The 13,813-nt window shown below is 31.5% G+C and overlaps 2 protein-coding genes across 3 annotated transcripts in view; one reads left to right on the plus strand and one right to left on the minus strand.

Moving 5' to 3' along the window:
* Window positions 1-13,813, minus strand: part of LOC136990754 (HIG1 domain family member 1A, mitochondrial-like) — a 330,009-nt gene that overhangs the window by 220,227 nt on the left and 95,969 nt on the right. The window lies entirely within an intron of this gene.
* On the plus strand, window positions 51-13,021 carry LOC136990740 (3-oxoacyl-[acyl-carrier-protein] reductase FabG-like). Of its 2 annotated transcripts, XM_067289168.1 has the most exons (10): window positions 51-130; window positions 2,238-2,318; window positions 2,438-2,577; window positions 2,650-2,742; window positions 3,607-3,692; window positions 6,091-6,184; window positions 6,260-6,329; window positions 8,063-8,099; window positions 10,703-10,766; window positions 12,820-13,021. In XM_067289168.1, exons 2-10 carry the CDS (start codon window positions 2,267-2,269, stop codon window positions 12,976-12,978), a joined length of 795 nt encoding a protein of 264 aa, XP_067145269.1. In that variant the 5' UTR covers window positions 51-130; window positions 2,238-2,266; the 3' UTR covers window positions 12,979-13,021. The 2 variants fall into 2 exon arrangements, with proteins under 2 accessions (XP_067145269.1, XP_067145268.1); XM_067289167.1 differs by lacking the exon at window positions 51-130 and having other exon boundaries at window positions 2,193-2,318.

Here is a 13,813-nt window from a genome sequence, read left to right on the forward strand (position 1 = left end):
ACAAATATAGTTTTTGTTAATTTTAAGGAATTTTTTTTTTTTTGCATAATTGAACGTCTTTAATATCAGGTGGCGAAGGTGTAGTTATCTCACATGTTTTCCGACGTAGGGTCCTTTTAATATCGTTTAGGTAAACTGTCAATTAAGTTTACGTGTCTGTTTGTTTCTCTAGTTTCTATTTTACTAATATTTATTTTTCAGTAATTATTAACGGATATCTTAGTGAATCTAATACGTTTTAAACTCTTCTTACACGCAACTTGATCTGCACGTGACCTTTGGCAAAGTCATAGTTCGTTATATTAACACGTGATCGGAAGTGTCTGGGAGTTTTGTTAACATTGCATTTTCCACATCAAGTTTTATAATTTGTGCATTACTGATGTTAAAATTACAACCAGTGGATGTGTTAATAAACAGCATCAAATGTATAAATCGATTTGAGCCACGTGCATTTTTTTTTACTGAGATGCGGGCTTTTACCAATATATTTGATAACCTGTAACAAAACAGTACTGGAGGTTATCAAATATATTGGGAAAAAGCTTCTTAAATAATATATGCAAACTAGTAATATATATATATAGTATAGTTTATTCTAATCTTTTCACTGGTCGAGTTCCGTTTGAATGTTTTCACCACAAATGTCGGTTCAATTAGGGCCGCACGGTGGCACGTCCGAGACGGAAGACGGGAAAATGAGTTCGTGTTAACAAAGCCCAGGGTTGCAAATTAGGACCTCGAGAGCTGTGGGTAGCTTGTGACTGCTGTAAATGCTAAGATATGAAAAATTAAATAATTAACTAAATTTTAGAAAAAAACTTTATTTGTTTGAGAATCCAAATTATTATTCTATAAAATTTTTAAAGCTAATGATATTTTATTCTTACTTTGTTGTATCTTTATGTGTAATGTCCAATTTACAAGGAATTTTTTGCGTAAGGCTAAATTTTCTAATCTTCTACTGGCAGATGAATTGCCATTTAGAGCTGTTGTAATTTGCCTACTTGAAATGTGACTGTGTTAATTCCTGTGTATGCTGTCTACTAGGACCTTGCTTATTAATAAGACTTATTATCTGGTGTAGTTTCTGATTAGCAAAAAGAGATCATCTAAGTCAAAACAAAATATCTTTACAAATTAAATGCATAGAAGTATCACAAAGTGTCTTCTTATTAATCTTAACCACTTTGGGAATTAACTGTCCTTATGGGAGAGTCAACCTTCTTTTTTAGGCTACTCTTCTGCCTCAATAGGTAAAATACAGTTAAAAATATTGTCCAAGTTTTTGGCACAATCATTAAATTTAGTTTACAAATTAAAAAAATATAATTATAAAATGCTAGGACGATATGCTTACGTTACAAATTAAATGCGTAGAAGTATCACAAAGTCTTCTTAATCTTTAATTTGTAAACTAAATTTAATGATTGTGCTGAAAACTTGGACAATATTTCTAACTGTATTTTACCTATTGAGGCAGAAGAGTAGCCTAAAAAGGAAGGGCGACTCCATCGTAAGGACGGTTAATTCCCGAAGTGATGAAAAGGACATTAAGATTAAGAAGAAAACACTTTGTGATACTTCTATGCATTTAATTTGTGATGCATGCATATCGTTCTGGCATTTTATAATTATATTTTGTAATTTGTAAACAAAATAACTTTATTTTTACCTGTGAAAATATTTTAAAATTAATTTTTTTCACTGTACTTGTAAAATTTGTACTAAAATAAATAAAAATATGTTGTTTTTTAAAATAAAATGATTTATTGATTCAATTTTCCATAAAAATACCAATTTTAAAAAGTTTTCCTAGTCATAAAGGTAGTCATAAAAATTTTATTCTCCTTTCTTTGTGCAAGTGAATAATTAAATTCCCTCTCTTCCAATGAGAGGAATATGCTATGCACAGATTCATACAAAATTATGAAATTTAATGACTGTTTGTTAATATGTATCAGTATATAAATTTACACAAAATTTAACCTTGACACCTTAGTATTGGTTCAATTAATTACAGTGTTACCAAGCTGCTTTTTGCAAATCATTATTTTTCTCCAATAAATTTGTTTTAATGCTTTGACTTAAAAGTGATATCGCTTCTAGAATTTTGGTAAAGCAGTTTTCATATTTGCTTTAATAATGTGGAACTGTCATATATTGTTGCTATCGTGTCTGTTTTGAAAGATAATTATGAAATGGAGAGGGATTTTATAATGTTTAATTACTTACAGATAAAGCTGTAGGATAAGTGAACGACAACATGGCATCTCAGGTCTTAGCCAACTTATCTGAAAAAGTAGCTTTGATAACAGGTAAGAAACATTAGCGAAGAATCAAGCATGTTAAATTGTACAGAGTATCGATGCTCATAATTACATAGCATTGGTATTTAAATAACAGAAAATAATATAACAATGTCAAAAATACGTAGGTGCAAGTTCGGGAATCGGTGCGGCCACGGCCGTTCTCTTCTCAAAACTCGGCGTCCGGGTGTCTTTAACGGGAAGAAATAAAGAAAATTTAGAAAGCGTTTCTAAAAAGTGCGAGGAGGTCTCGAGCTCAAAGTACAAAGTTAGTAAACTTCAAGATTTCAATACTGTATTTTTATTAAATTGAATTCTTAGTTGAATCTCTTTTTTGTAGCCTCTTATGGTAGTTGGAGACTTAACAAAAGAAACCGACGTAAAGAGATTGGTTGACGAAACCATTAAACAATTTGGAAAATTAGACATATTGGTAAGTTTCAGTTTGGTTATCCTTCAAAAATATTAGCAATAAATTGATAAATATTTAGTTATTGTCCTTTGTCACATAACAATGGCTTCTCCTATATGGTGCCAAACGGAGATGATGCATTCGGTTAAGATTCCAATGATTTTATATCATCATATAGAAATTATGTTATTGTAACTTTGATTAATATCACACTATTCAAATAATTCAAATATATTGAATAACTATTATATATTTTTATATAACTTCTTTCTGACATTGAAGAGAATTTGAACTCTTGCTCAGGTATATAAATCATCTCTTCTGTTATAAATTTTCTTTGCTGTTCATATCTTTGCTGCAACTAATTAAGAAATTTTTGCATTTCTGTCTCTGTTTATAATAATACAGATATTTGACAACAAACAAAAATTTGCACAGCATGCAAAAATTGAGCCAAACAATATAGTATATTATTTAAATTTAGTATGTAAATATCATTAAGAACAAAGAAACTAATACAAAATGTCTACTAATTCTCTCAACAAGAAGAAAAGACAAGAATGAAAGAAATTTCTGAAATACTAGCAACAGATCTTATATAATGCATGATTCCTCAGTTAAATTCTTTAATAGAATTGCATAACGATTTTGTTTAAAATTAAGGCTAGATAGAAGTATAATCTTATTTATTCTGTCAATAAACAGCAATTTGGAATTATTAAATTTCATTTTTAAAACCTAAAATTATCTTCCTACTTTTTGTTGGTCTTTTTATAGCTGCAGAGAAATTTCTGTAATTAAAAATTTAATGATGTCTTTGCTACAGTCTTGCATAATCGAGGTAAATTTTATACGTAATCAATGAAACTGTATATTTTATTACAGGTTAATAATGCTGGCATAATAGAGTTTGGTACAATTGAAAACACCTCGTTGGAACAGTACGACAGGATGTTTAACATTAATGTTAGGTTGGTGAAACACTATTTATATTTCTTTATAGCATTTGAGCAGTTTTTAATATAAGGGGTTGGACAAAATAATTTGAACAGTCAAATTGAACTCTTTCTGAAATGTGCAATCACAGGTACAGCCTGTTTTCATCGTTTGTCTAGATTATATCACTGTTGATAAACTTTACTAACAACAATGATGTAAGCTAGGCTGTTGAAAAAGCTATTTGACTGTTTTAAACATGATTATGTCAGACCTAAAAGATTTCCAAATGGAAATGATTGTTTGTGTATGCCTATTAGGTAGGGGCTTCTTTGACCTGAGATGCTGAGTTGATGGGTGTAACAAAATCTACTGTTTCTTTCATTACATTTTAGTATGCAAAGAGAGGCAAACATCTGCTAACAGAAGCAGCTGTGGTCAAAAGTCAAAGCTGGATGTGAGGGACAGTGCAGATTACTGCAGATTTGGCTGCAAGTGCAAGGGTATCAATATTGGGGAAAACCGTCCAACATGCACTGTGTAAAGATAATATTAATGGCAGGGGCTGCAAAAGCTAAACATTTGTTGATATCATGAAACATCAAACAGCATGTCCAGTGGTACAAAGAGTACAAAACATGGACACTAGAGACATGGAAACATGTGAAATGGTCCAATGAATTCAACTGTGTTTCCCACTTCTGGTCATGTGAAGCCCCATGTGAAACCCACTGTCAAGCATGGAGGAAGTTGCTGTATGATTTGGGATGCAATTTTTCAGGACAACAATGCTTCTACCCGCACTGCTGGATGTGTTTGATCTTGGTTTGAGGATTATGAAACTAAACTTAGCATATACCTTGACCACCTTAATCACCAGACTTGATTATTATTGAGCCTGTGGGGCATCTTGAGAAAAAGATTAGGAGCTGATTTCTGCCACCTACTTCAATCAAAGAATTAACATCAGTATTAGTTGAATAATGGTCAAAATTGACATTAAAGTTGTTTGTGATTTATATTTGTCTATTCCTCAACATATTTCAGCTGTATTATCTGCAAAAGGGAGTTGTACCCCTTATTAATAAATGAAAAGTGATCTTTTGTTGGTATTTTGTCCAACCCCTGTACACGTGTATGTGTGAGAACTTGGGGGGTATAGAAGGGAACTCTAAACTCCTCTTATTGGCGATGGGATGGCTAAGCCCGTTCATGGTGTCTAGGGATGGTGTAAGTTAAGCATGAGTGGGAGGGTCAGTGAGGTCGTTGATAAGGTGTTGGCGATACACGAGTAATCAATCATTTAAACAGACAGAACAAGTTTAATATACAAACAAAAATGAGATTACACTGGAAGGATAAATACAAACGATAGCCAATTGACAAGAGTCAAGACCGACATAGAATAACAGGAAATTAATTCCCTAGCATGGTTAAGCTATCTTAATAAGTCAACCGAGAGAGAGAGTTTACATAGTCAAAAAAAAAAAAAAAAAAAAAAAAACGTACCTTGATAAGCATTCTGACGACAGAGTGTAGAGCTTGTGGTCAAGGTGGAGGACAGGAGCAAGGTCTGGTAGAGGTTTTTGATGCTTGCCCCAACAATCGGGTGTGAGCCTCTTTTATATGGTTTTAGTGGGGCAGAATTATCATGTGATCTTTGATTTAATAGCTCGGAGTTTGAGCCACGTCTGGGTCCAGCTGACAAGGGATGTCGCGGACCGGACGGTTTGGTCTGATTGTTGATATTTTATGTTGGTTTGTATGGTGGAACAATGTTATTTACGAGGGTGTCACGAGCGGGCAAGGAGAGAGGAAAAAATGAAAGTTTCCCTTTTCTGGTGGTCGACGATCAGCGAAATAATTAACAAGATCTTGCTTTTTATAATTAACTAAAATGCAGATCACGGGGTCGAAATCTCAGATAAGTATGGCAGCATATTTGTCAAAACTTAAACTGCTCATTTCAATCAATATTCATTGTACAACACATACTTGGTTCTGCCTTTACATCTTAGGTCAAATTACTTTACATTACATTAAGACACTTTTTTGCACAAGATAAATTGACTTGTATAACATTATGTAGAAGTATCTAATAACTAAATTGGTTTAAAATTTGGATGTTTGCATGTATACATGCAAAATTTGTCATACAGTTTACTAGCAACTTCACACCAGTGAGTTACATTAGTTTATTCTGATAAGGTTTCATGAAAGTAAACAAAATTAAATAAATTTTAAAGGGATACATAATACTAGGTAGAACTGTCAGGATGGTTCAACCCGGGCTCCTAGTGAAAGTATCAACATTAGGGTCAAACTGTTCTTTGAACTGCTTTTGGATTTGGCAGATGGCATTGTATGTGGCATCATGCCAAATCTCATCATTTCTTGTATTTGTTAATTAATTACTTGAATTTTTATTTTCAGATCAATTTATCACTTGACGATGTTAGCCACACCATTTTTAATAAACAGCAAAGGTTGCATAGTAAACGTGTCGAGCGTTAACGGCTTGAGATCGGTAAAAAATTAATCTAAAAAAGCTAAAGGAAATTATTATTTTAATTGTCTTTTGATGTATTAAAATTTCTTTCAGTTTCCTGGAGTTTTGGCATACTGCATGTCAAAAAGTGCTATCGATCAGTTTACTCGATGCACGGCTATCGGTAAGTATTCAGAATGTTTACAAATTTTGCAACGTTATCGTATATTTGCGAATATTGGAATTGTTTGATATAGACGACCACACTTGAAACCGTATAATGTTTCCGCATTAGGATAAATTTTTTTGTAGTTTCATTGCATTAGATATCATCTTCAATTTTGATTGAAACAAGATTGAACATGATTGATTTGTTATTGTAAAGGCAGTTTAAGGTGACGTTACAAAATAAATTTAAACGATCGCCCTATCTTATGATAAGTTACCAGGATGAAATTCTATTGAATAATGATATCGACGACATGCCGATTATCTTTGTGTAACTTACGTTTTTGATAAAATATCAAGTGTATATTTTTTTAATTGTCGTCGCCGGGGAAATTTTATAGCAGTTTACTAATCGAGGCAGACGAGAAGCATCTAAAAAACCGGTCGACCTTTCCACGAGACTTATTTTCCGAGATGCATAGAAAGGACGAGACGTAAAGACATTTTTAATTTATTAATCTTTTTTTGAAAGTTTTTATAAATTTTCTGAGTGTATCTTTAATTTATATTGGCATGACTTATAAATAATAAGTGTATTAAATAAATTTAAACTGCATATAAATAATTAATTAGGAGGAAATGTGTTTATAGTAAAATTTAAAGGAAGTATTTTACAAATTAAGTTCAATATTAATAATATGTAATTTATACCATAAATACAACAAAATATGCATTTTTTGGTTACACTTGTAAGTTAAATTCATGGCTACGGCTAATTATAACATCTTTGGTTATCCACACCATTTCTAGCAGATGGCATTCAAAATTTAATGCTTTTTCTATGAGAGAATCTTTTTCCAAAAAATTGTTGAAAGTGGAAGTAGATAGAACCAAATAGTTTTTGCATTAGAATCCTGTTTAGTTCTTAACTTCTTAACGTAGGGCTCAGAATTTTGAAAATCAAATTGGTTTACTTTTTACAAATTTTCTACAATTTTAAAAACTAATAGCAAATTAACGTATTCAGTTTTTAAAATACTTCAGAATTAAACAGTATTCTAATGCAAAGTTTTATTTACTTCTGTTGTTGAGAATTCATGGAAAAATTAATTTTCTAATGCTGTCTACTGGAGAAGGAATGCATAACCAAAGAGGTTACACTCGTCTTTAAAGAACTCTTACACCAAATAAAATTTTAGAACTCTTTCAAACGGACTTAAAAAGTCGAAACAGTCAAAATAACGTTTTATTGTTTCGACGTTTTAAATCTCTCCGAGAAAGATCCAAATAAGAGAGGAGGATGTCAAAAAGTTGTATTCATCATTAAATACAAGAAGTTCCTTAAACCAAAAAGTTAATGATAACTTTTAATGGTAGAAAAGATTTGAAAGATGTTCGGAATAATAAAATTGTTATAATATAGAAAATTACATATTTAATTGTAAACGACAAATGTACATTTTAGACAATATAAATATATGCTTTTTTTTTTAATTATCAAAAAAAATTGAAAAGATTAAGAATGTATGACACAACTCTCAAAGGAACCTTAAAATATCTGCACTAACAAATTTTAATATTTTTATGGTTCTTTTCAGAGTTGTGTTGCATATATTTTCTTCCAGCCTGATAAAGATTTTAGAAGATTACGAATAAATAATAACTTTAATTCTGATATTTTATTAAGAATTATTTTTTCTATTTTAATATGATTATCATCACATAAAATGCTGCTTTTTTTAAAAATAGAATTGGCTTCTAAAGGAGTCAGAGTAAATGCCGTAAAGTAAGTAAAATTATAAACCATCGTTTCTTTTTTTTCGTAATTTTATTATATCTTCCTTCGAGTATATAATTTGAATTTTGGATTAGTCTCTTAATGTATTGTGTATTATCAGTGAAATGTCTGGCAGTTTTAGTTAGGTATTGAATAAATCACCAGTGATGTATTTGTCCCTCAAAACAAAAATTTCTGTGTATTTTTAATGGTCTAGAAATGAAACTTTCTTTAATTTAATAGTAAAAACTTATTTGGAATTTCTTAAACATGGAAAAGCCAATTTGGTGATTGTTAGTTGCTTTGTTAACACAAAATAATGTTATACTACATGTTATGTTACTGATATTAACCATACTATAGCTAGATTTGATATGTAATGGGTAGCCAGACATTGGAATTGAAAATAAAGTCCGTTTCGTACTATCCGAGGAGCATCGCGCAGACCCAATAACATATTAATCTGTTGGAGTGAGGAAAGTGAACCGGATTCCTCGTTAATCGGTTAATATTCTTTAAGAGATATCCCGACAGTGGCCACAGAGATGGTCGAAAACATTTAATAAATAGATTGCCAGTTAAAATTGAAATTTTTTTGCTTCATAATCAGATTATATTGTATATTTTGTAAACTGATGTTAATTTTGATAAATGTTATAGAAAAACTATCATCATTTAATTTTTAAAGTGCATTTTTTTTAAAAAGAAAAGAGTCGGACAAACGGAGAAAATGCAAAAATACAATTTTGGGTAATTTTATTGATGTTTTTTAATAAATTTACAATACATACGTTCAATTAATTAATTTTATGATCGAGTTTGATTTTAAATTAAATGTATTTTAAAAGCATCAAAACAGATGTTATATGGTATTTGTAATGTCATTTCTGAAGTAGGGGTGATTTTTGTCCGTGCAATTTTTTAAAATTTTAAATACTTACCTATTGTGGCTTTGGACCCTATTAATGCACTCCATTTTTCATAAAGCTTTAATCATGGCAACTTTGTCCACATTTCAAAATATATAAATTACTTTGCTATATAAACGAAACTAGTCTTTACTCTTAATAGTAAGTTGTAACTGTACACAAAAATTCATTTGATAGTAGTAAAAATACAGAATAATTTTGTGTCGTTTGTTTAATGACGATAACATCTGAAATTCTTTTGTGTAATGTCTACACAAAGTACCAATGTACTAAAAATCTGTGACCGACCGTCGAAAACAAAATTAACACGCCACGAGGTCGGACGGTGTCGACCAGAATGGAAAATAACGTGGTGATGCTAGATTGGTATCTTATTGCAAGGACCCATTAGTCGTAAGCATACTTAGCATCAAAGAAACTTTACAAATTATTTATTTATTTTATTAGGTTATTAGAAATTTACTTGAAACTATGGTATGTTATATCACAAGGGGTTGAAAATGTGGAAAATATAGAAAATAGATATGAAAGAAATTAACAGGAAATAAATTTGTTTTGTATGATTTGTAATTTATATTTCTTATTAAACTTTCGTTAGTAGAAATTTTGCAAATAATCATTATTAGCTTTTTATGTAATTAGTTTTGATTTCTTGATATGTGTAAAAACATTAAATTGTTCTTGATTGTACAAAAATAATAACTATTGAGCCCTGTTAAGAAATAATTGTCTTGTTTTCGAAATGTAATTATATTTAAAAAATAAACTTTAATTATTTTTTTATTCATTTTTGGAATAAATGCGCCTAAACTTTTATGCAATTATTTCCAGATTTAGAGTTTGCAATTCAATAGCAATTTAGTAAGCGTAGTTGTATGTAGACAATGTTAATGACGTAATTTGAATATATTTCATATTAACTATAATAAATCTCTACTTTCAGATGTAATTGGTTTCTGGAAAGTCACTAAGTATCATAAATCAAACTAATTTTTTCATAAATTGAGGTTCTGTCCTTGAAAATAAACATTTAATTATATCATATTATGTTGAAATGACAACAAAATAAAATATAAATAATTTAATATAATCTTTTATACTGTATAATCATGATAGAAAACTTATGATAGTGTTAAAACACTGCTGTATTTTATTAATTTAAAATTTACAAAATATAAGGTATAAATGATCTAAAATCTTCTCCATAGAAATCTTTAACAATAAAGTTTACATACTAAAAGTGATTTATTAAATACTATAGGTACTAAACTGTTGACAGAGAATATATTATTTAAAGTATTTAAATTGTCCACATTTATCATCTGTTATAAATATCTGGTTTTAATTCAATACAATTTTTTGTATCAAATGATTTTACTGCTTTCAATCTTACTAATTTATTACTCCATTTTGGAAGGTAATATCACTACACTCGTACCAATGAATTATTACAAATGTATGTACGGTAGTTTGCTCGACGGATTACATTTTATATTTCTAACGCGCAAATTTATTTATTTCCTAGAATTACGTGACTACAATTTCAATATAAATTTAACATTGCTTCTGAAAATAAGCTGTGATAATTTTCTAAAACAAGAATCTATTTTAATTATTATTATCTTCAATTAACTGTAATGCAAACTTACATTTTTTGAAGTCTGAAAAATTACAATTTTACAGCCCCGGAGTGACCGTGACAGAATTACAGAAACGGGGAGGACTCTCCGACGATGCTTATAACAAAGTAAGTGTCCGTAATTAAATATCTTATTTAATTTTACGAAAACTGTTAATGCAATGCATAAATAGATTTCTGTAACTGAAAATAATTTATTTATATTTTTCTGTTATGTTTTTTAAAAAGGAAAAAATTTTTACTCTACACTTGTTCTGATAAAACTTAGCTCCCGACTTAAAAACTTTCCTCAAAATTCTCGGTAAATTTTGACTCTCATAAATAACTGTAAAGAATTAGAAATGGAATCACTAAATCATACTCGCAATATCATGTATTACTAAAATGGTAAGTCTATACTGTAATAAGGATAGAGAAATGTTTTCTGTACAGAAAACCTAAGGTACCAAACCAAATATCTGACCTGTTAGAGACCAGAAGTGGTCTGGATTTTCCATTTTTCTGCATAAAGGTTAAATATATGCTTAAAATATAAAATAAACAATGGAAAAGTAAAGAATAAAACTGTTTTTAACACACCGTAGACCAGCAGTCGTGCCAGAATGGGTACGGTGTGACGTGTGCGCCACCGAAAACAAAAAACATAGTAACAAAATAAATAGCATCCATCCAATATTTTAGCTTCCCATTGATATCGGAGAAAATGCCATTACTCCCACAGATCGCACGTCTTCGAAGGCATTTAAAATATTTTCAGACATTACCAAATTCTCTTGTTAAATCCATCTAAAGCATCCTGTCCGAATGCAATAAATAGTTCCATAGAAGTATACTAATGGAAAAGTGCTAACAAAAATCCACACCGGCTCATTTTCTGGCAACAAAGCATTAGAAAAGTGGATCTCAAAATTTTCAAATTATTTTTGTGTTGGTATTTATAACGATTTAATTACATTCTACACAAATATATTAAGTCAATACACTCATTTCGTATGTACTGTACAGTACATTACATTTCCCTTTTATTAATCAATTATATTCAAGTAAATTATTTAATTAATACCGCTTGCAGAAATTCACCATCGATTACTTGTCGTAGAGTATCCGATAAACAGTTTACTTTAAAATTAGAACAGTTGGTCGTATTTGGCCTTGGTTTCCCACATATTGCGCCAATGTCGTTAAAAACGGGTGGGACGGAATGGTCGAATTACGTAAAATTGACGAGAGAAAGCGATACGAATGACGTATCACTGCAAAAGTATGGTCACTCTCTTTTGTTAACGTTAGCTTCTAAAACGAGACGAACGTGCAGAAAAATGCACTTATCTCTTTCGGAATTTCCGGAGTTACAAAAACGTCTGTAATTAGATAAAACTCGAGCCGAATGCAGTAATTGATATTAAAAAAATTCGCACAATATCCAAAAAAACACTTTACATGTACAAAATTTGTATGCTCACTATCGCTTTCTTTGAAAGTTAAATATACTCGTCATACTCTGAACAGTATAATGCAGTGTCACCTAAGAGAATTGGGTTTTCCCTATTCCATCTTCTCTGTTAACGATGTAACGATGACCGATGCGAAATAAAGTTTAAATTGCCAGTCATCCATTTTAATTTTTAACGTATATTTATTTCTCGAAACCAAACCAAATGTAGAATTTACTGTAACTTTATCCAGAAGAATTCTAGTTAATGATGTTGCAATCACCTCTCACCTCAATGGTGAAAGCCGAATGCCGTCTGGTTCCACGGACAACAAATCTGAAGAGATGGCGACGTGACGGAGACATTCCTGTGAATCTGCAGAGCCGGAAAAGGCCGCTACTCCGTCGTGTAAGGCCGATTAGGGCCCCGAATGTACCTTCGAAGTACCTACTAGGAGTGACCCGTCATACGAGATTACTTGTCAGATCGGCACACCGGAAGTGGGAGGTCGAACGCCAAGCAATGCGCTTCGACCCCCCCCCATATTTTCGGTTTACCTTCGAGCGACGGTTACACCGAAATTATTGAAGACGGGGCTTCCGAGAGCCTTTCTGAGTAGCGAATTTAAGGCACTCTCGTAGTGCATTTATAGATTTTTAGGTGTTTTCTGAAGTAGTTTAAATTTATTTCCGATAATTATTGTGATCGTAAATTGTTATTTCTTTCAGTTCTTGGAACACAGCAAGACCACCCACGCTCTGGGAAGACCGGGAAATCCCGAAGAAGTGGCCAACACTATAGCATTTCTAGCGTCGGATGGCGCGTCGTTCGTGACGGGTGTGACGATACCCGTAGATGGAGGACGTCACGCTCTCTGCCCTCGATAAATTCTCCGAAACTAAGAATAAACGTGACTAAGAAATTTGTAAATTGCGTGTTTCTTAATTGCTAAGCGTTAGCGAACTGGCTAATGTAAACAAACGGGAGGAACAACGAGAGACCATTTGTTTAAATTTTCTCCAATGCCAAGTTGTGTGGTGCTCCGTTACATGACGTAACAGATATTCCATGTCTCAAGATGATGTGTTTTTAGATTCGAAAACTCTTATTGGAATATACAAAAGGTCAAAAAACCATTATCTGGGTCGATTTATAATAATTTTTCCTCGTAAAAAAACAATAAACATTTGTAGTGCAGTGTCACCTCGACGACAGTTATTTTTACACGCGTGGTCGACCTATTGCCTGATATAATAAATAAAAATAAATTGTAGGAACAAGTAATCGTATATACTCGTTAGGACAATTGCGCAATTGTCTGTTCCGTAATATTTCGTCTATTTTAAAACTTTTCTAACTAGTTATTCGAGAAAAATATTTTGCGGAAGAGCGAATTTGTTCGATGCCCGGGAATCGATTCGAAAGCCAAAATTGTCATTTATCTAACGGTATGAAATAACGAATTTTGAACAGTGCTTCGACGTAACGTTCTGCTTCGTTTGGATCGTGTGGACTTTCCTCGGAACATAGTGACGTGACGAGATTCTTTACGTATCGCACTATTTTCATCTGAAATTTCTTACTTTATGAAAATACTGTAAGTGATACGTAAAGAATTCCATTGTTACGTGAAGAAAAAACTTTTCAGAAAGTAATAGAACACCGGTTTTTGAATTATCGCGTTATCTTGAGTAAAAGTTCAGACAGGCGTGTATACGGGGG

The sequence above is a fragment of the Centruroides vittatus genome, unplaced genomic scaffold (assembly GCF_030686945.1).
Source record: "Centruroides vittatus isolate TY-2023 unplaced genomic scaffold, ASM3068694v2 contig_134, whole genome shotgun sequence".
Lineage (NCBI taxonomy): Eukaryota > Metazoa > Arthropoda > Arachnida > Scorpiones > Buthidae > Centruroides > Centruroides vittatus.